This window comes from Conger conger, chromosome 11, assembly GCF_963514075.1.
Source record: "Conger conger chromosome 11, fConCon1.1, whole genome shotgun sequence".
In the NCBI taxonomy this organism is placed as follows: domain Eukaryota; kingdom Metazoa; phylum Chordata; class Actinopteri; order Anguilliformes; family Congridae; genus Conger; species Conger conger.
The window spans coordinates 5,170,157-5,196,039 of NC_083770.1; the positions used below are offsets into that span (position 1 = coordinate 5,170,157).

At 40.4% G+C, this 25,883-nt stretch overlaps 1 protein-coding gene across 1 annotated transcript; it reads right to left on the reverse strand.

The window, feature by feature from the left end:
- Positions 1 to 1,621: 1,621 nt before the first annotated feature.
- On the reverse strand, positions 1,622 to 25,627 carry LOC133141210 (ceramide glucosyltransferase-like). Its single transcript, XM_061261675.1, has 9 exons — positions 25,464 to 25,627; positions 16,601 to 16,742; positions 12,814 to 12,916; positions 10,535 to 10,636; positions 7,728 to 7,840; positions 6,348 to 6,526; positions 5,475 to 5,561; positions 4,313 to 4,499; positions 1,622 to 3,380 (listed from the first exon to the last, which is right to left on the reverse strand). Exons 1-9 carry the CDS (start codon positions 25,562 to 25,564, stop codon positions 3,210 to 3,212), a joined length of 1,185 nt encoding a protein of 394 aa, XP_061117659.1. The 5' UTR covers positions 25,565 to 25,627; the 3' UTR covers positions 1,622 to 3,209.
- Positions 25,628 to 25,883: the final 256 nt, after the last annotated feature.

The following is a 25,883-nucleotide window of genomic DNA, read 5'->3' on the forward strand; positions in this document are numbered from 1 at the left end:
GTTATCGCTGATTGCATAACGAGTGGTTAATCATAAACAGGTGTTTTTAATCTATATATCTTTCTGAGACCCGTACTTTGTGTCACATTTGACGTCCTGTCATTGACAAAACCGATAGAGAGAGTCAGGAGACTGGATCCCTTAAAATTAAGAGGATTCTTGGGACTTTCCATAGTTAGGGCTGATGTAGATTTTGGGGAACCCGTTTTGGGGTTTCTAGCTTAGGGTCTCGCTGCCTAACACTTCGGCAGTTTGATATCGGCAGTTAGGTTATCAGTTATGCAATACGAAAGGTATATGATAGTGGAAAGACAAGTAAAACAAATCCTTTTCTTCCTGTAGCTAGGTATCCAAGTTCATGGAGTGCCGTTCTTTGCCGCATTTGGTTGGTTGCTAGCCTGGAGACTTACTGCCTGAAATTTCGGCCCTTTGGTCTGTCTACCTGAAATTTGTTTTCGCCTCACGTATCAGCCGTTTCACTTCAGGGTTAGCTGGAGGCGGAGTTGACATGCACGCTTACTTTTGTTTTCACGTCTTATCTTTTCAGTTACCCATAGAAAGTACAAGTCCGTTGAGAACTGCGTTACTCTTATTCAATTAGAGACACAGAAACACCCTTTAGTTTGGGCTAGAGTTTCCACCCTGGGCTGGGGTTATTTCTCCTGTTGCTGAACTTAATACTGCAGTTATGTGTGTATTTTCAATGCTCACCTTGTTGAGCTGCTCTGTCATAATAAAGAGCTGGAGGCAGGAGCCTTATTCGGTCTAAGTTTGTTGTCAGTTTTAGGTTATTCACTAAGCCTTGTATACGATTGGCTTACCGGTCGGTAGAAGTACGGGAGACTGGGTGGCTTTGGGCAATTATTTTTGTTTCTCTTTTCTGTTGAAACCATTATGAACACAGCACAGGGGGTAGGGCGATAATGCCACAAATGAACACTGTGTAGTGGGTAGAGCTATAAGGCAGTCTGAACACCTTACTGTTCCCTGCGCTATGTTTGGGGCTGTGTGTGCCTCTGAACATACTACTCTACAAAATGCTGTGCATAGCACTGCAGCCATGCTGAGTTGCACGGTCTGTAGTGCTGTGTGCCATATGGTTAGCGATGTAGGAATGGCCCGTAGATTTGGACTTGGCCTGGTTTTTGGTGGCTCTCTCACTGCTAGTAGGGCTAGAGGTCTGGTTTCCGCTCCAGGATGGGCTGCCCTTGAGTAGGCAGTCGCGTTATCTACTTGTTGTTCCTCACCTTGGATGGGTGCTCCTGGGATTACTAGAGGAGTGTGAGGCGGAGGGTTATTTGGTTGGTCTTGGTCGTGGGTCGGAAGTCGCCTGCTTTATTTCTGTTTTCTTATTCTCGCTCCCTTGTTTCAAGGTAGCTTTATGTTGGCAGTTTGCCGTGAAACCTTTTCCGGATTTTTATTGAACTTTATTATTAGTTGTTACCTCACTGTGAGTCACTGAAGGATCCCCTTCATGGTCACACTCCGACCTTGGACCGCACTCTCACGTTTCACAAAAGCTCCCCTTCCCGGTCGTGCATGGTCCTCCGAACCCATACACTTAGACCAACCATTTTCAATGAATACCAAAAAGAGAAGAATTCTCCCTTTCTCTACTGGACATCACAAAGAATCACATTTTATTGGGATGATAAATGAGGCAATAATTATACTGCTCATGGGACACCACCATGGCACATTTATACCCAGATGTGCATACAAACAGAAACATTCACATACATTTGTCCTAACACAGGGGTCTAATTGCAGCAGCAGTGCATTTTCTTTAACAAAACTTTGCTAAGCAAAATGGCAAGGAAGGCAAAAGACCGCAATTTAGAAAAGAAATGTACAGTCCTGTTAAAAAAAATGTACTTTCAAAAAAGTCAAATGTACTGCAAGTTACAAGAATCAAAAGCAAAAGGCTGAATTGTTTAATATTTTCATCCACAAACAAACACAGTGGTGATTCACACCTGAACTATTTATTAAACAAACATAAAAAAGGGTTTGACGGCAACGGGCTGTTCAGCCCAACTTGGCTGGTAAAAAGCTTCCTATGTGGAAAGACCCTTCCAAACCTGGCCCAGAAATGTGTGTCTGTTGAAAAACACTGTTGTTCATAGAAAAAGATCAGAAACACTGTTCAATGAAAACCACAATACCTTTGGCATTCACATGGCATTCTGTAACACTCAATTTTTTACTTTTATATTCTAGATTCATTACATGTAACAGAAAAATATTTCAAACCTTTTTTTGTTTTAATCTGGATTACAGTGTACAGCTCATGAAACTCAAAAATCCAGTACCTCAAAATATTATAATATTGCATAAAACCAATAAAAAAAAGGATTCATAAGACAGAAATCTCGACCTTCTGAAATGTATGTTCATTTAAGTGAAAACTTTTCCACAATATTCTAATTTTTTGAGATGCACGTGTAAACTGTTGCAAAAAATCTTAAATAACAATAACTTTCCAATGCAAGCCAATCATTCTACAATGTTGCTTTCTATATTGGAACATCAGAATAATTGGAAGGCAAATTCATGAATTATCAAGAAAATACATTCCCAGGGAACATGAAACCACAGTAGAGAATGTAATAACAGGCCATGTGTAAATTAACCATGAAAATCATATTAATGCAACATAATTATGTTTCCATTATTTTGTATACACCGCTACAACTACAAGATTCATCCAGAGGGACGCTCATTTTGTTATAATAACCGATTTTGGTATAACGAGGAACAGAAAACAGGGTAGCTGTATACTGCGGGCAGAAAAAAAGTGCAGTTATTTAAAAAAGAAAATCTTAAAATCTGAGGTTGTATTTTTCCGTTAATGCACTTTGGAAATGTCATACTTTTTTGCCTCCGAATGCATTATGTTACATTACATCAATGGCATTAGACAGATGCTCTTATCCAGAGCGACGTGCACGCGATTAGACTAAGCAGGAGACAATCCTCCCCTGGAGCAATGCAGGGTTAAAGGCCTTTCTCAAGGCCCAACGGCTGTGTGCATCTTATTGTGGCTACACCTGGAATCGAACCCCCGACTTTGCGGGTCCCAGTCATTTACCTTAACCACTACGCTACCGGCTGCCCCACAAAGTGCAATGTCTTGTCTCTAGCTCTGCTTCATCGCATTTGCCATTTCTGCGGCTTCCTCTTTGCCTCGAGTCTTTGGCCCCTTCAGGTTATACGTCCAAGATTTCGTCGGCAGTACCACCGCAACGCAGTCGGTACCTGCCAGTCCTCCAGCTTATCGTGGGATCCCACAGCGCCAACAGGAAGATCTGTATGCTCATGGACTCCCTGATGAACCAGGCTACGGCGTAGTCCAGCTTGGAGAAGCACGGGGGTCCACCCTGCGGAGAAGATCCATATGGGAGAGATGGGGTGGGATAGGGGTTGGGGGTAGTGGGACAGGATGAATGCGTTCTTTCTCTCTCGAGATGGACGCTTTGGGACTGTATTAGGGTTCACAAGCATGATTCCGGGATATTCTACAAGAGGTCACTCCCATTTTCTGCCAGAAAACAGTGGTGAAAAGGAAGGAGAGGGACAAAAAAAAAAAAGAGAAAAAACTTTGAAAGAAGGGCCTGTTCTAGTAACATTCTAACTCTCCAGGCAACATCTTCCTACACTGAGGCTATGGAAGTGAAAAATTAAATGCTCGGAAACTGTTGGCAGAATGCAGTGACATTTGCAAGCTAATCCTGTCTGATGGGAGACAGATGGAAGAAAGAAACCCTCGACACATTTCCTACAGTCCCACCGACAATAGCAATATGGTCTTCTTAAAAAATGTACAGAACAAAATAACGGATGCAGATTACGTGATTCTATTATAGAAACCTGATTACAGAGCTCATATGAGACCACATGGCCACACTGGGCTGAAATAAACTCTATTAGAGTTAAAATCACGCTGAACATGCTGCTGCATCGATGGGGACGAGTGGGCGTCACACTTGTAGGGAAGAGTAGAGTACTACCCTGGTCTACTGCGACAATGTAACATTGCATTGAACAAACTGTGCTTTTAATTATTCTACCTTCAAAGACTACAGCAAATGAATGAAGATGAAATGAGCAATAGACAAGAGAAGCCATGCAGTGAAAACCCACATTATAGAATAAAAAGATCCCACTTATTTCAATGCCACTTTTGCAAAGAACAACATAAGAAACCTGCTTTAACAGGTGGTGTCTGGAAAAAAGAAAATACTCCCGTTTCCAGGTACTGAAAGCCAGTAGCAGTGCTTGAGAGCAGGACAGACAGGAAGGTGACACTCACCTGGACCCCTCGTAGCTGAATGTAGTCGGAGATGAACCAGGCCAGGCAGTGGCACAGGAAGAACACCATGACGTTCCAGCGGAACAGGAGGTGGGCCGCCCAGCTGATGATGAGGCTGGCCAGGAAGCACTCGGAGACAGGCTCGCAGACGGTGCCCGGCACCATGCTGACCCGCAGCTTGGCCCACCTGTGGACGGTGCCAAACGCAACACACCCGGGATTAGCTAGGCACTGGCTAACATCGAAAACATGAAAACAAAAGAACGAGTCTCAGTTTTCGTTTAGCCAACGTTTATAAACGGTAATAAATACTTTGATCCTTTTTGTGAACTAATCCATGTCCTAAAATTGGGTTTAAAATTATAATTGTGTTCTTTTGCCCATTTTAACCTTTTATTCTTGTTTGCCAGTTTTAGAAGTGGCTTTTGCTTTGAAACTGTGCCTTATGATAATAGAATAATCCATCCAATTCTAACGTGCAAATGACATGTCGGTCAGATTGGAATCAAACCAAACAAACTAAACAGAGCTCGCTCTCTAGCCGTGGTATCAGTGTTTATTCACTTTCTTTTAACTTGATAACTATCTGTACGTAGTCTCATGGCTTTCCGATTTATTCTAGACCACTTAAAAACGGTTTTACACTTACTCACGTTATACATAGTGCATGTTATTAAGACAGACACTCCAATAAATCGGTTGATCGAACATTATTTCCTAATGGCCTATGAATATTTCACAATAGCTGATTGTCACCCAGTTGCCAGTTTGTATCCAGTCAAAAACCGAAAATCTTTTCAGTGTGAAAAAAGCTTAAGCTTCTGTAACTTTGTTTTAGTAATACTTGGAGTAATTCTGACTCGAGGACAAAAACCCCAAATGGCTAGCTTCCACAATAGACCTGGATTATATGCCTGTAGTCAAAAGGGTTCAAGAATACAATCCATTTTATTTTGGGTAAGAAATTGTCAAGCTTGTTTCAAGAAAAGGAGCGAAACTTAAGGCGTTAAACCTGAGATATGTATTCCTTCATATTTTCCACAAGATTATGATTTAAAACACCATCCTTATCAAACATATCAATGAATACATTCATATTCATAGCAAGCACTGGGTAAGAGACTGCACAAATACAACAAGGTGCTGAGAGAACAGTCTGTACCTGATCATGCGAGACTGGAACTGTGAGATTGAGTACGATCCGGAGTTCTGCATAGCTACCTGTGTTGCCATGGAGAATTTCCATCCCCTGAGAGAAAGGGAGGTATTAAACACATTGTTGGTGAATCTAATCAAGATATTATGCAATTCTGCATAGAGAAAATGATTTAATAAAAATAAATTACATTAATTATAAATAACTTCATTCATCCCCATAATTCACCAGCAGTATATAAAAAGAACTTGAATAAAATAATTTGATATAATCTACAATTCTGTAGAATTAAGGCTTTGAACTAGCTCTGTGGAAATCAGAGTCATGATCACTCTAATGACTCAAGAGGAACAGCAGCTTTTTAGACTTTCCAAAGGGCAGAACCAAGACATTTGACATTCCCCCCACAATGAAAATCTATGTTGATGTAGCATTTCTAAAATACAGCTAATGTAGAAAACATTAAAAGGGAATCTATAGCCTAAGCTTGTAACTAATGTCCCAAAAGGACAACAGTCTGGAGAATCGCTTCCTCTAAAATGTAAAAACTAAATGGTTACAAGCAGGAAGTGCTGTTGAAGGGCCTGCCCATGAATACTTCAGTTCTACCAGGTGTGAAGCGGCTGTAGAGCTCTCAATCTGCTCATGAGAAATTCTCATATTAACCAAATTTAATTTTTTTATTTACACTGAACAATGGCAGTTCTATTCCTGCCAGATACAAAATATTGACGTTACTTCTTCAAGACAGACAAGTAGGGGTTAAAAAATGAGCTGCGCTTTTCCTGTTGCGATATTAAGGAGCGCTGCTCTGGAATGAGAAATGGGTGAGCCCCAACATAATATGGGTGTGGCATGTTGTCGTTAGACCCAGCCCACCTGTCGGAAATGGCCTTGGCTATGAAGTAATCTTCAGCGATGTACCGGGCGAAGGCGATGAGCCCGCCGGCTTGGTGGAGGACTCGTTTCCTCATCAGGCAGGACATGCCTGTGACGCACTTGAACCCGGTCATGTTGGCCGAGATGTAGGACCGTGGGTGGGCTGTTCCAAAGTACACCTAGAAGAGAGCGCGCACACTTTCAAAAACACCGTTTTGAGAATTGAGCCAGTGTCTTAAATATGATCTAATCCAATATTTGTCATTTCTACGGCTTGCACTTTTACAGTAGTGATTGTGCTGCCTTTTTCTGAAGTAAACTGGCCATTGCCATTCAAAACATATAGCATATTAACAACTATGCTAATTTACATTGTGTCTTTTGGTAAAGACTTCCTAAATTAACTTCCTTGAGTGCACTCGGAGCAATTTGCCGCAAACTTAGGAGCTTTTCACCATTCGTCATCCACCCAGAGGACAGAGTGTAAAAGGACAGTCATAACCATCTACATCCACACAATCAGGGGACAGGGAGAGACGTGCCCTGTGTGTCATAACCATCTACATCCACACAATCGGGGGACAGGGAGAGACGTGGTTATAGTGTGTCATACCTGTCTACATCCAGACAATCAGGGGACAGGGAGAAACGTGGTTATAGTGTGTCATACCTGTCTACATCCACACAATCAGGGGACAGGGAGAGACGTGGTTATAGTGTGTCATACCTGTCTACATCCACACAATCAGGGGACAGGGAGAGACGTGGTTATAGTGTGTCATACCTGTCTACATCCAGACAATCAGGGGACAGGGAGAGACGTGGCTTCAGTGACACCACTGAAGCACCAACAAGCGTATAAAAACGCATCACCTCCTACTTTGTCAAGGCTGTAAAAAAACTCCTCTATCCTTCATTACTGGACTACAAATTGGCTCTCTGTTCATAAATGTTGTTGCAGTATGGAAATTCTTAAGCAGCCAGTCGACATCTGGTGATTAGGCTATCAAAACTGTGTGCTGTTCATTGGGTGAGATTCTAAATCAAGTCATAAGCCCTGAAGTGAGAGATTAATCCTTTTATTTTCTTTTGGAGTTTATTTTCATAAATATTCATTTTTAGTAGTCCTTTTCAGAGAAAATGAAATGTTAAGAGTATTTTGATCACTGCCATAAATTATTTCTGGTTCTTAATACTCATTGTCTAAAGGCTTTTTTGTGGGCGGTTTCAATGCCCCAGAATGCAGCAAATGACTTTGAAGCACCATTGCCCCTCTAGAACCACCCCTCAATCCACCCTGCCTTGCCCACATGTGTGTAGAATTCTTTCTGAGAGAAAATGCTAAAATAATGTCATACATTCTCACCGTTTATGTCTCACCTGTTCTAAAGCAGCAGCGAAGCCTGGCCTGTCTGCCACATACGGGAGACCGTGCACAAGCCCCACCTTCTCCGTCATCTGATTGGCCATATCAGTGAGGGTGTCTGGCTTAACTGCAAAAGAACATGGCAAATCAATGCAGCCCAAATAGATTTACATGTACTCTTGAACTGATACATTTTCTATACGCATTCTTTTCTGAATAAGGTTTCCACTGGGCACTGGTTCAAGTTATGAACAAAAATAGAAAAATGTTTACGTGCAAGACAGAGGTGTTCAAACTTATCCGAAAGGACTGTTCTGAGTGCAGGTTTGTGTTCTATCCCTAAACACTAAGACACCCGATTCTATCAAGGCCTGGACTATTGCCATGATTAGTTGGTTGAATCAGGTGTCTTAGTGCTGGGCTTAAAGGAGGGGATTGCCCAGGTTACTTTCTGTAATTTTCACAAATTTGGGGAATTTTCCCAAACTTTGAACAGTGAAGTCATTTCACAACTTAATTGAAATAACAGTTTTTAAATGAGGTTGACGCGGTTTTGAAACCATTGTGCATTTATTGTCAAACGACTTAATTTGAACTAAAGGACCCATTTAAAGAAAGTAATCCTAAAGTAATTACATTATATATTACTCATATAAAGTAGTGTAAGGGATTACGTTTGACTTCAGCCTCAAATTGGAAATTCAAGACTCGTGACTATGACTTGAAACATGACTCATTACTTGCTTGTGATATGTCCTTGAGTTCTCATATACAAATGTTCAAATGTCCAATCTGTTTTTCTTGCATGACCACAGTCCCAGTGCTCTGCGTCAGCCAGTTGTTATGTGATACAACCACAGTGACACTGAAGCACTGGTGGTGCCCTGATCAAATATATATTTTACATGCTGAGAATATTGTCCATATGTCAGAAAAGTGCGGAAATTCATGATAAAAGTTGTTGTTGTTGTTTTTTTCCACGCGTTTCCTGGACGTGTGCGCCGATTTTCCATTAAGTTGTTTAGGCTATTGGAAATTGCTTGTTTAAATAAACCAATAGGGCCTTCAGTTCAATATGCAACATTGAACATGAACCAGAAGAGGGTTCATGTTCAATGTAATTAACAAAATAACTGATGTGTTGATGGACGTTAAACTTTCATGCAGGCTACAACCTAACATTTCTTCTTTTGGTAGGCACATATGGAATCAATGGACTTACATTGTGGGTTGTAGTTATTTGCTGTAGAAGTGTCATTCACTACATCAATGCATTTTCAGCAAATGTGGTCATTCAAACTGAGAGGACCAGTGTTGTAAGAGGTTAAAATAAATCAATTAAGTAAGAAACTTTTTGAAATTACAAAGTATTCAAAACTTTTAAAGTGTAAATATGTATATATGTAAAATAGGTCCACTGAACTAAAAAACTGACACATGGAGCCCATAGATCAACCATGAACATGTATTCCATGTATAAAAGATAAAAGTTTTGAGGAAAGACTTAAGATGCTTAATCTCTTTAAGTTTAATAAAAGGAGCCTGCGGGGGGATTTGATTGTTAATCCCTTTAGTGAGTTTAAAAGCCTCAAAGTGAACTTTAGCCGATTCTTCAGGGTGAGTTTAGTTAGCAGAATAAGGGAGCATAAATGGAAATTGGCAACGGATAAAATCCGCACAGATATTAGCAAGTATTTTTTCACACAGCGAGTGGTCACTGTGTGGAATAGCTTGCCAGGACAGAAACACTGGGGGTTTTCAAGACCAGGTTTGATACGGTGCTATTTAGCTTTTAGGGAAACTAGGCAGTAGGTACACTGTAGGGGATGAATGGCCTGTTCTCTCCATTATGATGTTATGTAAAAATTGTGCAAACGCAATACTCCCCTCTTTCCATGACTTTTCCTAATATCTGCATGAAATTAGGCTGCTGTGGGTACAGAAATCAATGCTGTAATCCTGGAGAAGCAGTAGTAAAGTAAGTTCCAGGTAGTAAAAAAAAGGCTGGATCATGTTCTAGAAAGCCTATACTAAACGTAGATAATGACATTCCTCATGCACAAGCAGTTTTGTAGAAGTATACAACGGTGAAACGGACAGCAATGATAATTCCTCCAGAGAAATACTAAGTAAAGTAAAGATTCTATCGACATTTCAAAATGCAGAGAAGGTAATGCGAGTTCCCCCCACGCTTGTTTTACCACCCACATGTTACAAAATGAGGAACTGTATTGTCGCTAAAGCAATGGCATCTTAGAATAGGTTACACAGATAGAACCATGAGTTTTAACGCTTTTAAACAGTATATGCTGTTACCATAGTGATTAAATATTGCACTGTGGAAAAAACGGTCACCGGCCCAGCCCTGAAACTTAATGGGTTAAAATACCAATTCAACTGATTGTCAATGTGCCTTTTGAAGACGACAATAAATTGACCAGCAATGTTATTATTAGACAGGTAGCAACTTGACTTGGGACTGGACTTGACATAACCTGTGAGGGACTTGGTCCCATATCTGCTATTTTTGCTAAACAGTGGCGCAAGTGAGTGTTGAACTGCATTTGAAAAATAAATACATTTTTCTTAAATCAATGCCATGTTTTCTTAAAACCCTTGGTTTTCTCCCTAACAATGTGTGCAGATTATTGTCAGTGACTCGTCAAATAGGTCCAATACATTTTAAAAAATACATTCAAAAACATTACTTACGATATATTAAAATATTGATAAGAGCATAAATCCCCAAACATTCCACAAATGACTTAAATTCCCATGAATAGCTCTCGCTTGGGATATAATCATATAATCAAATTCTTACCGCGAATGCCACTGTCGCAGATCCAGACCAGGTCATACTTGGCCCCTTCGTATCCTGGCATCAGGTTGTTTATTTTGGGATTGATGCCAACTTTCTTTCCTCCTAAATATTTACAAAGCAGACTGTCACAATGGATTCACTAGACCTATATATGCAGGCTGTTTGCCTGGGCTAAGAAATTAATAAATTAACATTATAACTCTGATGACCATATATTTAAAAAAATTTTTCATATATGCACATTGTGACGCATTATAGATTTATATCTGAATCATAGACAACTATTTCAAGATTACAGATCTGCCCTCATCTCATGTATGACCAAAATTGAGAACAGCACGACAGCATATTTTTACTCCAAATATTAAGCAAGTTAAATATTAACTGTCACCAAACTGTAGTGTTGATCAGAGTTGATAACAGAACGTTCATTCAGGCAATGGCCTACAAGTTGTCTTTAACTATGTGCAGAAGGTAGGCGTGTCATTGTGTTCATGAGCTACCTTTGCGCAAAAAACAAATTTGTTAATGTACCATGAGACGAATGCTTTGAATGGGAACGGAATGCTTTGAACTGGAAGGCTGATTATTTATTTGTCATTGTTTTCAAGTCCGGGAGTGAAAATAAATTCTGCTATGAGTTCTGCCACCTGCTCATTAGCTATTGGTCTTTTGGCAGTGACTGGGTTTAAATCTCCTCCAGTGAGTTCATTTCACAAAGTCTAGCTAGCTAGCCTAATGTCCCTGAGGTAAAGTAGTGGTAACGTTAACCTAGCTTCCATTTGTTCTGTCCATCTCCTCACTCATCTAAGTTTGCTTCAAAACTCATTTTGCTGTTTGAATTCCACAATGGTCATTTCACACAGGATGAAAGCCAATCAAAACATTGTTTTATCAAAAAACCAAACCCAACAAGCCCCTCCTCACTGTCATTATCCCAATTAAATTTCCTCCATCTTCATGATCATCTGAATTCTGAACTAGGCTATTGTTAGCTCGTATATTTCAGGCATACAGATAAATCCTGGCCTGATGTCCAAATGTTATTTGGCTAGTATTTTGATTGGATTTAAAAAAGTTCAACGTTTACACATTTTGGTTGACATTAGTTGCTTTTTTTTGCCAGAAAAATTTAATAAAATAAAAAATGGTCATGAGTTGTCGAAAATTAAATGTTTTATCGTCTTAGCTATATCCAAACGTAATTAAAACTGCCTTCATCTAGCGAGCGTGAGAGCAAACTACAACTTTTTGGATATGTAAATTCATAATGAGTACATATTTTCAAGTTACTGAACAAACACTGACTACTGATATTTTATGATGGCTAAGATAAACTAATTAAAGTAAATAAATGAACATTTAAAAATGAAAGAAATGACTAACATTGTAGATGTGTGATGGTACCTGCTAGTAGGTCAAACTGAGACTGAGCTTTGTCGCCACCCTGTGGTGGATACACAATACTACAGTGACCATAAAAACGAAAAAAATAATGTACGGACCAACTTGCAGAGACTGATGCATAGTCCTACCACCTGGACAATAAAAAAGAGTGTACTACACCTGTTTATTGTATTTATTCATCGACTTAAAAGAACAACTGCAACTGTACAAAGGGAAATTTAAAAAACCTCTGGGAAAGTAGACTGCTTGCTTGCTCCATACTGCTGTGCGTAGTTTTTCCATCCTTGCATGTTTCAGCATGCAAGTGAATGAGACACGGACTCAGAATGAAACTGAAATTCAAGCAAGACTAAGTTGAGACGTGTGTATTCTCTGTGCAAAAAAAAAAAAACCATCTTTGGAGCCTGGTATTGAACCTGAAAGCTAAGATTAAGGGGTTAGTCTCATTATACATTTTATGTGATGCTTGCTTTGCCGCAGTCTTAACCCCTTCCCCAGCGGAGACGAGTATATACGTTTTTACCGAAGGTGTTTTTTTCAGTCATGGACGAGTAAACACGTCTAAAAAAAATTTTATACAAGTTATAATAATCAGCATAAAAAATACTATATTAAATATCTTTTTTTTTTTATCGTCTGAAAATGACAGGTTTTTTCCAAAATAATTGGCGGGGAAGGGGTTAATACACCTTCAATTATATTTGGATAAAATCATCCAAAATTTAACACCACAAACAATTTAGCTCCAGCTGATTGAGTGCTCTGGCAGTGTATTAGCTACCTAAACTCACTCACTGAGTCACTCATCTTATGCCACCAAAATGCTAAATGTTCATCCAGTGAAATATCTGAAAGAGTGTAATGCTGCTTACCGACAAACAACTTGGCATCCCTGTCAGGATACTTTCCAAGTAGTTTTTTACAGACGTCAACAGCTGGATCATCATGGTCTTGGACACAGAAGAGGATTTCATACTGTTGAAGGAAAATATTTAAGTATTGTACCTATTCAGCCTTTATTTCCTGGTATTTTTATCTAGATTTGTTAAAGCTTTGAACAGATCATCATTTGCATCAGGCCACCCGATTTCTAGGTGAGAAAATGTATTGGAACATGTGACTGACAGGTGTTTCTAGTTGCACAGATTGATTGGTTAAACAATAAATCGTTCTGAATGTCTACTCTTCGTTTTAGCTTTTGCCTGTGAAGACTGCAGTTGTGTTGGAAAAAACCTGAGCTTTTGGGGAAAAAGCAAGCCATTCATTGCACAACAGCTTGTACAACAACTTGGAATGTCCTGAGGAAGAAAGAAACCACTGCCGTACTGAGCAACAGACATCGAACAGGATGAGCAAGGAAAACAACAGCAGTTCATGACAGAAACATTGTAAGAGCTGTGAGGAAAAACCCCAAAACATCAGTCAGTGACATCACAAACAATCTCCACAGGGCCGTCAGTGACATCACAAACAATCTCCACAGGGCAGGGGTGAAGGTATCGCAATCGAACATGCCAAGGAGACTTAGAGCGCAGCAATATAAAGGCTATTCCACAAAATTAAGGTGAGATTACAATTTGCAAAGAAGTACAGAGATGAGACACATATATATATATATAGATCAAAATAGAAAAAAAGAGAAATTTAACATTTCCTTATCTTAAAAGAGGTTAATAAAAACAAATCCATTAATATTCTGACAGTATGTTTTTCATTTTTTATTTAAACATACAGTACTGTCTCAGGCACCTGTATAACATTCTGTACAGATAAGATTCTTTCAAAAATAATTCAATGAAATTCAAGTAAATAAATATTATTTTTAATTAAATACAAAAACGTCCCTGTAAAATTAAATGTTTTGGAAAATGACTATTTGGGAATCTCAAATGGGTTCTTTTATACTAACACAAACACAAAAAAAAATTCTGTCCAAATGTCACATCCATAATGCACTCCAGCAATTTTGTGTCATTAAAAAACGTAGGCGGACCATGTTAGTTAGTTAATCTACATGTTGCTGTTCAGAAATATTAGCATGCCAACATTCTCAGGAGTCAAACATGTGCGTATTCTGTTGAGTGACACCTAAAAGCCTTTTTCCAAGACTTATAGAGGTCATTGTAAGAATAATTAAAGCTAGTTACAGTTTTGTAAAGCAAACAAAGCCAGCAAACAAAGTTAAACATGTTATATCCCAAATGAAATGCGCATGACAATAATTTTCTTTAGGATACTTTTATGTCACAAGTCTCTGGCAGGATGTTAATGGGGAACAGGTGGTTTGTAATATACTACCAGATGTCTTCCTGTAGAATACACCTTTCTGCAAATATTAAAGCAAAATTGCTTTTTATTTTTATTTTCTACTGTTTATAAATGACTTTTCTTTTTAAAGAAAAGGGCCCTATGCAAAAGCTTGGAAACCCTTCTGGATTATTCTCTGTTGCTTTTTAAAAACATGATTACTAAGGCCCTGAGCGAGGTGATGTATTTTTTGAGGCTTCATTGAGTCAGGTGAGTATAATTCCAGGGCTGAACTTTTTATTCTGAAATAACTCCATGCCTTCTAAAGTATCCAACTGCATGTGTACCTATTTCCACTGTCAGAAACATTATTATAAATGAAGTGAAATGAAAATGAAGGATAAATGGAAGTCGACGTTAAGACAAGGTCAGGAAGACGGTGAGAGATGTCAGATAGATGGCCTGAGACCTAGGCCTCATTTATAACCGTTGCGAATGCACAAAAAAGGGCTTTAAATGTGCGTATGCCACTTTCTAAGCATAAATTGGGATTTATATATATATTTTTAACTTGACGAGGAAATGTGCATACATTTACGGAAATTTTGACCCATGCATACGCACATTATGGTGGCAGAGGGAAATAGCGACTCTGCAGGCAAAGTAGTGAAATAAAGGAAATGTGTTCTAATGACAATTTCACTCAATTACTTTGACTCTATATAAAATTGGAGTGAACGGTGAACTTGCTAATGATATCACTTAATATCACGATCAGCGGAAAATTGTTTTGTTACCAATAAAGCACATAACCAAAAACCAAAATGTCTCTTTTTTTTCCCCAAATTAATTTTCATAATGGACTTGGGGCATCAATTCGATTCCCAAGAGCAATTCTCTTGGAATTGTGTGCTGAATTGGGCCCAACATTAGAGCGACCAACCTACAGTAACTGGCCAATACCAGTTTCCTTCACAGATTTTGACCCAGAGGGAATTGGTGGACAGGTCGGGGATTCCACACCCCTCATTGAGCGTCGTGATGCCATCCATGTGGGATGTGTAAGGGTCATTTTCTTAATTGACAATGTGTGTTAAGATGAAGACAATCACGATTAAAAAAACATTTGATTATAATCTTTATTACAATTAGACCACTTTCTGAATTAAGTGCTTACTAGCAGTCTTTCTCTGTCTCTCACACCCCAGCAGACAGACAGCCTTTGACCTTAATGTCTCTGCTTCTCCTAGAAGGGGGTAGCTAGCACATTCCGGTCTTACAGCAAGGTCAACAAGGGGTAATCAGAAGACAAAATACTGAAATCTTAGTGGCCAGCTTCATGTCTTTTTGTTTTGGTAAAGCCCCCCCCCCCTTCTGGGTCAGTGTAAGAGAGCCGGTAATCTCTCTCACTTTCTGTTATTTATTTACAATATTACTCAAGTATATTGTTGTTTTACTGTGTATCTGTTTCATCAGACGATGCTCACCTGTGACATGTTAAAAAGGTATTTTCAGATGGCATAATTGGGATGACCCAGTGATACATAGGGTTTCCCTAATCGGTCGACTGCACTATATACAATTTGATATATTTTAATGTAACGGGAAACTTTGCCAATGGCGCGGGACAATTGTGGTTGAAAATAACATGGTCAATTTCTTGCTGAAAGCAGGGAATTTTCGCTTTTAATATCCAATGGATAAATAGCCTAATGACAATGCATTGCTTTATTTATTTCCAAGTTGATTTGGGATTTATAAAAGGAAATTGCGCATCAGCATGCGTATGCCAGGTTTTATAAATCAGAAGACATTTTCTCATTTCTATCTCCACAAACCAATTTACAAAGATTTCGGATTTTTCTTCACAAAGTTATGGACCTCTAAATATCACATTTCGTACCACAACAATTTGACACCTGGCAAATGTAAATGACTCTACCGGGAAATGAAATGGAGTATGAAGCTCACGTTTTCAGGAATCTCATAATTGTCTACCCACACAAAGAACAAGAGAAAAATGGTGCTGTGGTGCAACCTCCTCCTGGAGTTGGCATGGAATGGCCCCGCTTTTTTTACAGTAGGATTTGTGACTCATGAATGTGCTTTTTTGACCAGCAAAGGGGACACAGGATGTGTTTCAAAACTATTAGCCAATCGAGGTAGGACATGGAAATGAATAGCTCGATACAGCACTTAGAAGACCCCAAGTCATATTCACGTTTACTATTTCTTGACTTCAGCTCTGCCTTTAACACGATGCAGACACATCTACTGGTAACGAAACTGAAACATCGTATCGTATCGTATCGTACAGAAAAATATTTGGGGGAAATTTTGGGCGAATGAATCCTCACCCTGGAACACTGTAAAAGAAACCGCTGAGAGCTGTAAAGCCCAAAAGCAACACACCTTGGGGTAGTCGAGCTCGAAGAACGTCTCCAGGTTGCTGACGAGGTTGGGATCGACCCCCTTCAGTGGTTTGAGCAGAGAGACTCCTGCAAGCTTACTGTACGCCTGCTTCTCAGCGCTCTTCCTGTTGATATGCAGGCGGCTGCGTGAGAACAGGGGAGAGGAAGAAGGCTCTTAGTGACAGCTGAATTCACACACCCAGCCTCTACACACATTAATGAAGGAAGCAAAAAATCACACTTCAGTCACTAACGTACTAGGCCACATTGCGATTCCTTTCAATTTCCTGAAAATAATGTAATCATATGTGCAAGTAAGGTCAAGAGGGTCTGCATTTAAATCACTAGTAAAGCCAAAATGTATTCAATAACGCAACAAGCCTTAGGTGCTCACACATTATGTCAAGTGAGGCCTTAAATGGAACGGTGTGTGTGTGTGTGTGTGTGTGCTGCAAAGATTGCCCACCTTGCAAAGATTGTACAATGAGTTCTCTCAGAGATGAGCCCCAAGGCTAATCACAAGTGATGCATCGGCAGAATGGAATGTACCAAAACAAGAAGTCGATTGGCAGATCTCTCGCGTCATATGAAAATAAGTGGTAAACGACAAGGATAGAACAAACAATACCACCATATATTGGCCAATATAGAAATATAGAAAATGCAATATAGAAAATAGTAGGATAACACAGAAATTATGATTGGGTTGCATTAAGGGAGTAGCCCTAATTTCACCGTATATAAGCTTCTATAGAAGATAAACTCCAACTCAGACGCATCTCAAGACAAACCTAATGAGGAGGTCCCGGTGACTTACCTCCGCACATAATTGTTTAACTATATTAGTTTGAGCAAGAGACATTGAACAGGTCGACCACGGAAAACAACAGCAGTTGATGACAGAAACATTATGAGGGCTGTGAGGAAAAACACCAAAGCATCAGTCAGTGACATCACAAACAATCTTCACAGGACAGGGGTGAAGGTATCTCAATCAACTGTGCAAAGAAGTCTTAGAGAGCAGCAATATAGAGGCTATACCACAATATGCAAAGCACTCACCAGTAGTAAGAATCAGAAGGCAAGATTACAAAAGAAGTACAAAGATGAGCCACAAAAGTTCTGGAACAAAGTTTTATGGACTGAGGAGACCAGGATTAACCAAAGTGATGGAAAGCCCAAAGTGTGGAGAAAGGGATCTGCTCATGATCCAAAACATACAAGATAATCTGTGAAGCACAGTGGAGGGAGTATCATGGCTTGGGCTTGTATGGCTGCTTCTGGAGTGGGCTCACTAATCTTTATGATGATGAAACTCATAATGGCAGCCGCAGGATGAATTCAGAAGTCTACAAAAACATTCTGTCGGCCAACTTGCAGACAGAAATGCATTAAGTAGTTTAACACCTAGGTGTAAATACCAGGAAACAAAAGCAGAAATTCTGAACTCATGTGAACTCTGTCTTGTGTTCATCTTTTTATAATCAACCCCAAGTCTATTTAGTATATTGCAAAAACAAAGGAATTGGCCATGCTGTTCCAATACTTTTAGAGGGGACTGTATTTTCAAAAAGTGGGAACGAAGTGGAACGACCTTTCTGGAAAGGTATGATACAATAGTTCAATACATTTCACATACAATTCTGCCACCCACCACTCAAGTTTCATATTAGCCTACCAGCACACATTGTAGTTTCAGTATGGATCATTCCTAATGACGAGACAATTTCCTTGATGACAAGATTCTCTGCCATGTTGGAGAACATAATATAGAATATAAAGAATATATTAAAAAGATCCAAATTATTGGCAGTTTCGATCCAAAGAATGAGTGGGTGAAACTTTGATGAATACCCCATTATCTTATCCAGACATCGTGACCCATTTCATCTTTACTCCAAGCCCTTATACTGCAGAGGATTTGAAGAGCTAACCGCTTTAAACTCATTTCTGAAAAGGACGGGTGAAGGAAGTAAAGGTGAAAAATGCAATTACTCAACAATGCTCATGGGTGCAGCATGTGTCCGCGGGCCCTTTGAAGGACAGGGTTCATACAGTCACTCATTACCAGTAAAACTATCTTGTTTTTTTTCGGCACACAGAATCATTTCTCAGGAATAGCATGTCATTTTTCAACTGTAATCAAGTAGAAGCAATCTAGCCAACTAGGTATGATACCAAGTGGCAATCGGTAACCGCGAGGAGGGAACCTTGGACCTTGGGAATGTTTAGCTCACTCTCAGTAAGTGATGAGTAAGTGACGATAGAAGGCATTAAAAGTAAACTTACCAGTGACAAAGTGATCTGAACAAATTCTTATACAGTCACTTATTAAGAACATAAAATCATGCAGGAGCTTCAGTTAATGTTCACATCAACCATCAGAATGGGGAAAAATGTAATCTCAGGGATTTTGATCGTGGCATGATTGTTGGTGCCAGATCTCCTGGGATTTTCTCTTGAGTTTACCTGCAGTGGGCACAGGCACACCGAAACTGAACAGTTGAAGACCGGAAAAATGCAGCCTGGTCTGATGAATCTCAATTTCTGCTGAGGCATACAGATAGTAATTTAGACAGATAGATTCATGCTTTTAGTGCCAAATTCTATCACCCCAACCTGCCTTGTGTCAACAGTCCAGGCTGTGTGTGATGGTGTAATGGTGCTGGGGTCTACAGTCCAGGCTGGTGGTAGTGGTGTAATGGTGTGGGGAATGTTTTCTAGCCACACTTGCCTGTTAATACCAATCAACCATCGGTTGAATGCCACAGCCTATTTGAGTATTTTTGCTGACCATGAGCTTCCCATCATGGCCACAATACACCAAACTTCTAATGGCTACTGATAATGTTCGATGTCACAAAGCAAAAGTAGTCTCAAACTGGTTTCATGAACATGAAAATGAGTTCAATGTTCTTCAGTGGCCTTCCCAGTCACCGAATCTGAAACCAATAGAACACCTTTGGATTCACACCATGAATGTGCAGCAGACAAATCTGCAGAAATTGTGTGCTCTCAGTTCTGCTCTCATCGCTGTCTGGGATGGGTGTCACAGGGTCTACACTCGCTTGGTTTTCCTCCTACCTCTCTGGTCGCTCCTACCAGGTGACTTGGAGGGGCTCAGTCTCCGACTCTCACCCCCTACGAACTGGAGTCCTGCAGGGCTCGGTTCTTGGGCCTCTCCTCTTCTCGCTATACACCATGTCTCTTGGTTCTGTTATCTCTTCCCATGTCTTTTCTTATCATTCTTACGCTGATGACACCCAACTCTTTATTTCCTTCCCCCCTGACACCCAAGTCACCACACGGATCTCTGCCTGCTTGGCTGATATCTCTGCGTGGATGACTTCCCACCACCTGAAGCTCAACCTTGCCAAAACTGAGCTTCTCTACATCCCTGCTAAGTCCTCTCCGTCAATCGACCTCTCATTGACTGTTGAGGACTTTGTAGTTTCCTCCTCCCGTACGGCAAAGAATCTTGGGGTGACTCTTGATAACTGCCTCACCCTGGCTCCACAAGTATCCTCCACTGCCAGAACCTGCAGGTTCTTTCTGTATAATATACGCCGTATCCGTCATCTCCTGACTGAGAAAGCCACCCAGCTCTTAGTCCAGGCGCTCGTCATTTCCCGCCTGGATTACTGCAATTCCCTCCTAGCCGGTCTCCCAGCGTGTGCCATCAAGTCCCTCCAGCTGGTCCAGAATGCTGCAGCCCGCCTGATCACCAGTCAGCCCAGGTCGGCTCATGTCACCCCGCTTCTCATTGGCCTCCACTGGCTTCCTATTGCCGCATGCATCCGTTTCAAGGCTCTAGTGTTGGCATTTCAGGCTGCCAAGGGGACTGTCCCACCTTGCATACAATCCCTGATCACTCCCTACTCCCCAGCTAGACCACTCCGGTCTGCCAGCTCTGGTCGCCTTATGGTTCCCTCTCTACGTGCACCTGGCGGTCGAGCTGCACGTTCACGCCTGTTTTCCGTTCTGGTTCCTCAGTGGTGGAATGACTTGCCTACCACTGTCAGAACAGCAAAATCCCACCTTTTCAAACTCTACCTTAGTCCTCCCTCCTGATTTCCCCTGCCCCTCCTTTCTGATATCTAAAAGCACACTTCAAAGCACTCAGAAATGGTTTGAGGGAAAGCTCTGGAGAGTTCTGAAGTGGCCAGCAATGAGTCCAGATCTGAATCCCATAGAACATCTGTGGAGAGATCTCAAAAAAGCAATTTGGAGAAGGCACCCTTCAAATCTGAGTGACCTGGAGCAGTTGGCAAAAGAAGAGTGGTCCAAAATTCCAGTAGAGAGGTGTAGCTACTGTGTTCTTTTCTTTAAAGGCCTCATTTTGTTTTCTGTAAACATTGCGTTGATATCCTTTACCAAAAAGCTCTACTTTAGTCTCATCTGTCCACAAGACGTTCTCTCAAAAGGTTTTTGGCTTCCTCAGGTAAGTTTTGGCAAACGCCATTGAGTGACCTGGAGCAGTTGGCAAAAGAAGAGCGGTCCAAAATTCCAGTAGAGAGGTGTAGGAAACTCATTGATGGTTACAGGAAGCGATTGTTTTCAGTTATTTTTTCTAAAGGCTGTGCTACCAAATATTAAGTTGAGGGTGCCAATATTTTTCTCCGACCCTTTTTTGATTTAGGTGTAAAATTATATCTGATTTGGATTTTTGTCTATTCTTTTTTGTGTTTTTTCATTGCAAGCCAAACAAATAAAGAACATTTGTAATCGCAACAATTTTCTGGGAGAAACTGAGCATTATCTGACAGAATTGCAGGAGTGCCAATACTTTTGTCCATGACTGTATTTATAGGCCATATTGCCCAGCCCTACAAACACGGTTTTAAAGCATATTTTGTAGACTTGCACTACATTTGGTGACACCAGACAAAAGTGTAAATAGTCATTAAGCATCATCTATTGGCATCTAGAGCACAAATCAGAATGTTTGTAAGATACTTCCAGGTGGCCACACAGCCACTGAAGGAAGTAACGTTACTTAGCTACTTAGTAACTCGACCAGATCTGTGTAGAAACAGTTAGCTAGTTAACTATGCAGAAATTGCATTGGGGTAGGGACTGTAATGCCAAATGTAATCAGGCAGACAGTGGATTGTCCTGATTCCGATTCTCAAAAGGGAGGATAACCCAGATCCTACAGTCTGTTTAAAGGGCAGTCTCAGTTTTGTCAGGTGCTTGGCACAGTCAATGACAGCTGACACAGAGACGTTCGACTTCAAAGTGTCAGAAACGTGGGGGGGGGGGGAACTGATTGATTGTATTGTCCATGTCCTTCACAAACATTGTTGGCAGCTAATGTTAACTAATAAACACCAGACGCTCATCGGTGTCCATATAGAGAATATCACTGGGATGATAATTTTACAAACATGAAATGATGAAACAAATTTAACTGTGCCTGCTCCAAAACTAGTTAACTAACTAGCTACAATGTCAGGGAGGTGCTGAAACATTTTGTTCATTAGTGGGACGCACTTCATAGTGACATCTAACCCGTTACCTTCAACCTCTGACGTAACGATCTAACAAATGCCGATGGCATTTACATTACAATTAGTAAATAAACATCAGATTAATGTGCTGTATAAGCAGGTATACAACTGAAATAGTCCGATAGCTATATGTACACTCAGAAATGAAGGTACAGTGAAATGTGTCTAGCCAACTACCTCAGTTGAATTCCTTTTGCTAGTGTTCAAGAAATCAGGACAGTGAAGGCAATGATAGCTGCTTGATATTAATGGCAGCTTGGGACAACTTTCAGTGAAAATCTAAATAAAGCTGTTATTGCCTTGTGAGCGACTATCTGTTGTCATCATTTTCGTGCTCTTTAAGAGCTGGTAAGCTATGCAGTTATTCTTGCTAAAAGTAAAGTTGTGTTTGAATGTATAACCATTTAAACAGTAGGTCTTTTGTTCTAGAATGACAGCTTTGTTTTTGCCAAATGGACATTTTAAGGAGGCGGCACGGATGGTGCAGTGGGTAGCACTGCCGCCTCACAGCAAGGAGGTCCTGCTTTCGAATCCCCGTCAGCCGGGGCCTCTCTGTGTGGAGTTTGCATGTTCTCCCTGTGTTTGCATGGGATTCCTCTGGGTACTCCGGTTCCCTCCCACAGTCCAAAGACATGCAGGTTAGGCTGATTGGACAGTCTAAATTGCCCGTAGGTATGAGTGTGTGAGTGAATGGTGTGTGTGCCCTGCGATGGACTGGCGACCTGTCCAGGGTGTATTCCTGCCTTTCGCCCAATGTATGCTGCGATAGTCTCCAGCCCCCTGCGACCCTGTTCAGGATAAGCGGGTTAAGATAATGGATGGATAAATGAATTAGATTTTAAGGAGGGGAAATACGTTGGGAAGTCTGCATAATACAATGGATGCGTACACAGCCACCTAGTGGGTGGACAAAAACCTATTCCGGATATTTTTACCCCATTGTTTTTCTGAGCCACATATTTTAAAATGTAGGCTAATCTCAAACAATCTCATAGATTGCCCATCAAACTAATTTTGACATATCTACTTACTGTAGTAGGGAAGTTAATATTGCTATTTAGTGCTTGCACACTCTGCAGCAGTGGTTCACAAGGGTCCCCAAATGTTTTGGAACCTTACATAGCGAAATACTTTACATAGCTAACGTTAACATTAGTTACATAGCTAGCTAAGTAAAATGCTGACGATACCCTAGGTTAGCCTCATCGTGTTTTTGGGACGTGACGTTAATTTACTTAGTCCCTCACAATTGACACCAATTTTAACTGTCTTATCTTTTTTTTTTTTCGGTGTAATTAAACACCTTCTTCGATCATCACGCGGCGTCAAGATAACAATAGCAGAGCTAATGCTGCATTCCAGACAATTCGGAAGTCTTTCCGACCTCATACTAGGAAAAGTTCAATAGAAAATAACTCAAAGTCGAAATTTAAATTCATCAACCCATGGCAGCACCCATGGAGGCACACATCGTAAATATAACATACTCTCATATAGCCTGTTCTGCGTGTCAATTGATAACAAAGTTGCCAATGTTATTAGTTAGCTGATTATGGCCAATGATCTCTGAAAGTTATCTTATCTGCACAAAAGTTATTTTAGAAAATTAAAATAAAATAAAAATACCAAAAAAAGACGTGAAACCATTTGGAAATATACCATTTACTGACTTAACTAGACCAGAGCACAGTTAACGAGTGTTACAATTTCTGCCGTTGGCGTCGGACAGTTCATGTGGTTATATCTCCGACCTCCGATGATAAATGCAGTGTAGCATAGCTTGAAACACGGATAAATTTTTAAAGTAGTCAGTCAGGAAGTTAGCAAACAATTATGTACGCAGCGATGACACTTTCGGGGCTAGTCAAAAAAAGATTCCCGGCTGAATCCCCGGAAGCCCGATACTGGTGACGCCACTGCCGATAACACTGTTGGATAGACGAGATTGTGACTAAGCTTTCCATAACCTAAATATCACTTCATTATACTAAATGTTTTTATATACGTTTTCATTGAATATCGAACGTGAACGTGAAAAACAAATAATGGAGGAGGGATGAAAAAACAAGAGATAGCAGTACATTGCAAATAGAAATTTGGCAGACGCTCTTATCCAGAGTCACATACAGCAAAGTGCACACCCATAACCAGGGACAAGTGCGCAGAAAGACCCTAAGGAAGTGAAATTTCAAGTGCTAAGGCTACAACAAAGATAAGGACTTCATTAATCGATTTCATTAATCTGACAATGGATTAGATCTAAAACCACTTTTATACAGCACAACGCGATATAATGATTTACGCTTAGGCTACATAAGAACAAAAAATAAAAAGCAAGCATACCATCGTAGCGAACACAAGTCACTATTGTGAGAACTGAAAAACAACAACTACCAATCAATTAGAGCAGCGCATAGAAAGCTACCATTGCCGCAATGCTTTACATTTTCTAATACTAGGGACATAACGTCAAAACACTATGAGATATCCTGCCTCGAAATGAAATGAAATGAAATTGGCATTACCACCCCACTGGCTCGTGGATTATGAAGAGGTACATAACCCACAAAGGGTAGAATGTGTCAACACAGCAGCACAATTTGAGAAATACCAATTTGACCAATTTGACCATTTGACAAATGCTTTGTATTGTGGGTTGCCACAATACATTAAATAAAAACTGCCTGCGAAGAAGTATGCATACATCATCTGTGGCTTGCCGAGCTGAGCCTGCTGCCTTTCCGGCAGTTTCCTCCCAGGCGTCATTGAGGGAGGGAAAGTACCAGGAGCCGCAAATTCCTTAGCTTGGCCAGAAGTTAGCACACACAACTTCCTGAACAACGCAGCGTAGTAACGTTACGGAATCTGGGAGACCGTCCTGGCTCAGCAGGTGTAGTGCTTTGTAACACTGATGCAGCTCTGCTCTCCACAGCGATTATTCGATAACGTATAGCCAGAACTTTGCATCAACCAACACACGTACCAACACATTTGCGAAACTAGCTAGCGACCTGGTGACTACCAAGAAAACGAAGAGCTAATGATAACCGGGCTGCAATTTGCTACATTACTGTTACGCTAGCTTGCCAACATTTAAACTTGGCTAATACTTCTGAGAACAAATAAAAACTAAAATAAAAACACACCATGCGAAGTTACAGTAATCAAATATTCGCTAAAGTTACCTAGCTAGCAAAAATCAGTTGCCAACAGTGACTTAACTGTTAGTTGGTCAGCTAAATGCAATCCACTTTGATGGTTACACGTAAAAAGGTACATTATGAATAGGCTAGCTTTTGCGTTAGCCAAGTACACATCGAAGCGGAATTAAAACATGAAAATAACGTCACTTACACGTAGATTATGGACATGAAATGCATGATCCAAAGGACAAGGAAAAGAATGAATCCAAATACAACCAGTCCTATTTCCAGGGGGGCCATGTCCGGGGCCATGTCCGGCCCCACATAAGTCTATACTTTTCAGAACAGCGACGCAACCACTCAGCATTTATCTGGCAAAACGGAATCGGATCCTATCTAGAGAGAAGTAGGAGGGCGTTGCTGTTTTAGGGCGGAACAACGCTGAGAAGCAACACTGTTCATTCAATTTGTGAGCCTGAAAAGTTCTCCAGGAGGAAATGTGTACAATGTATTGAATAAAGTATTATATTAATTTAAAACTGCTCTGTGCCTGAAATCAGGCAAGGTGCCTGAGAACTTTAAGCCCTATATACAAATGTATTTAATTCAAAGAAAGCATTTTTTTTTTAGA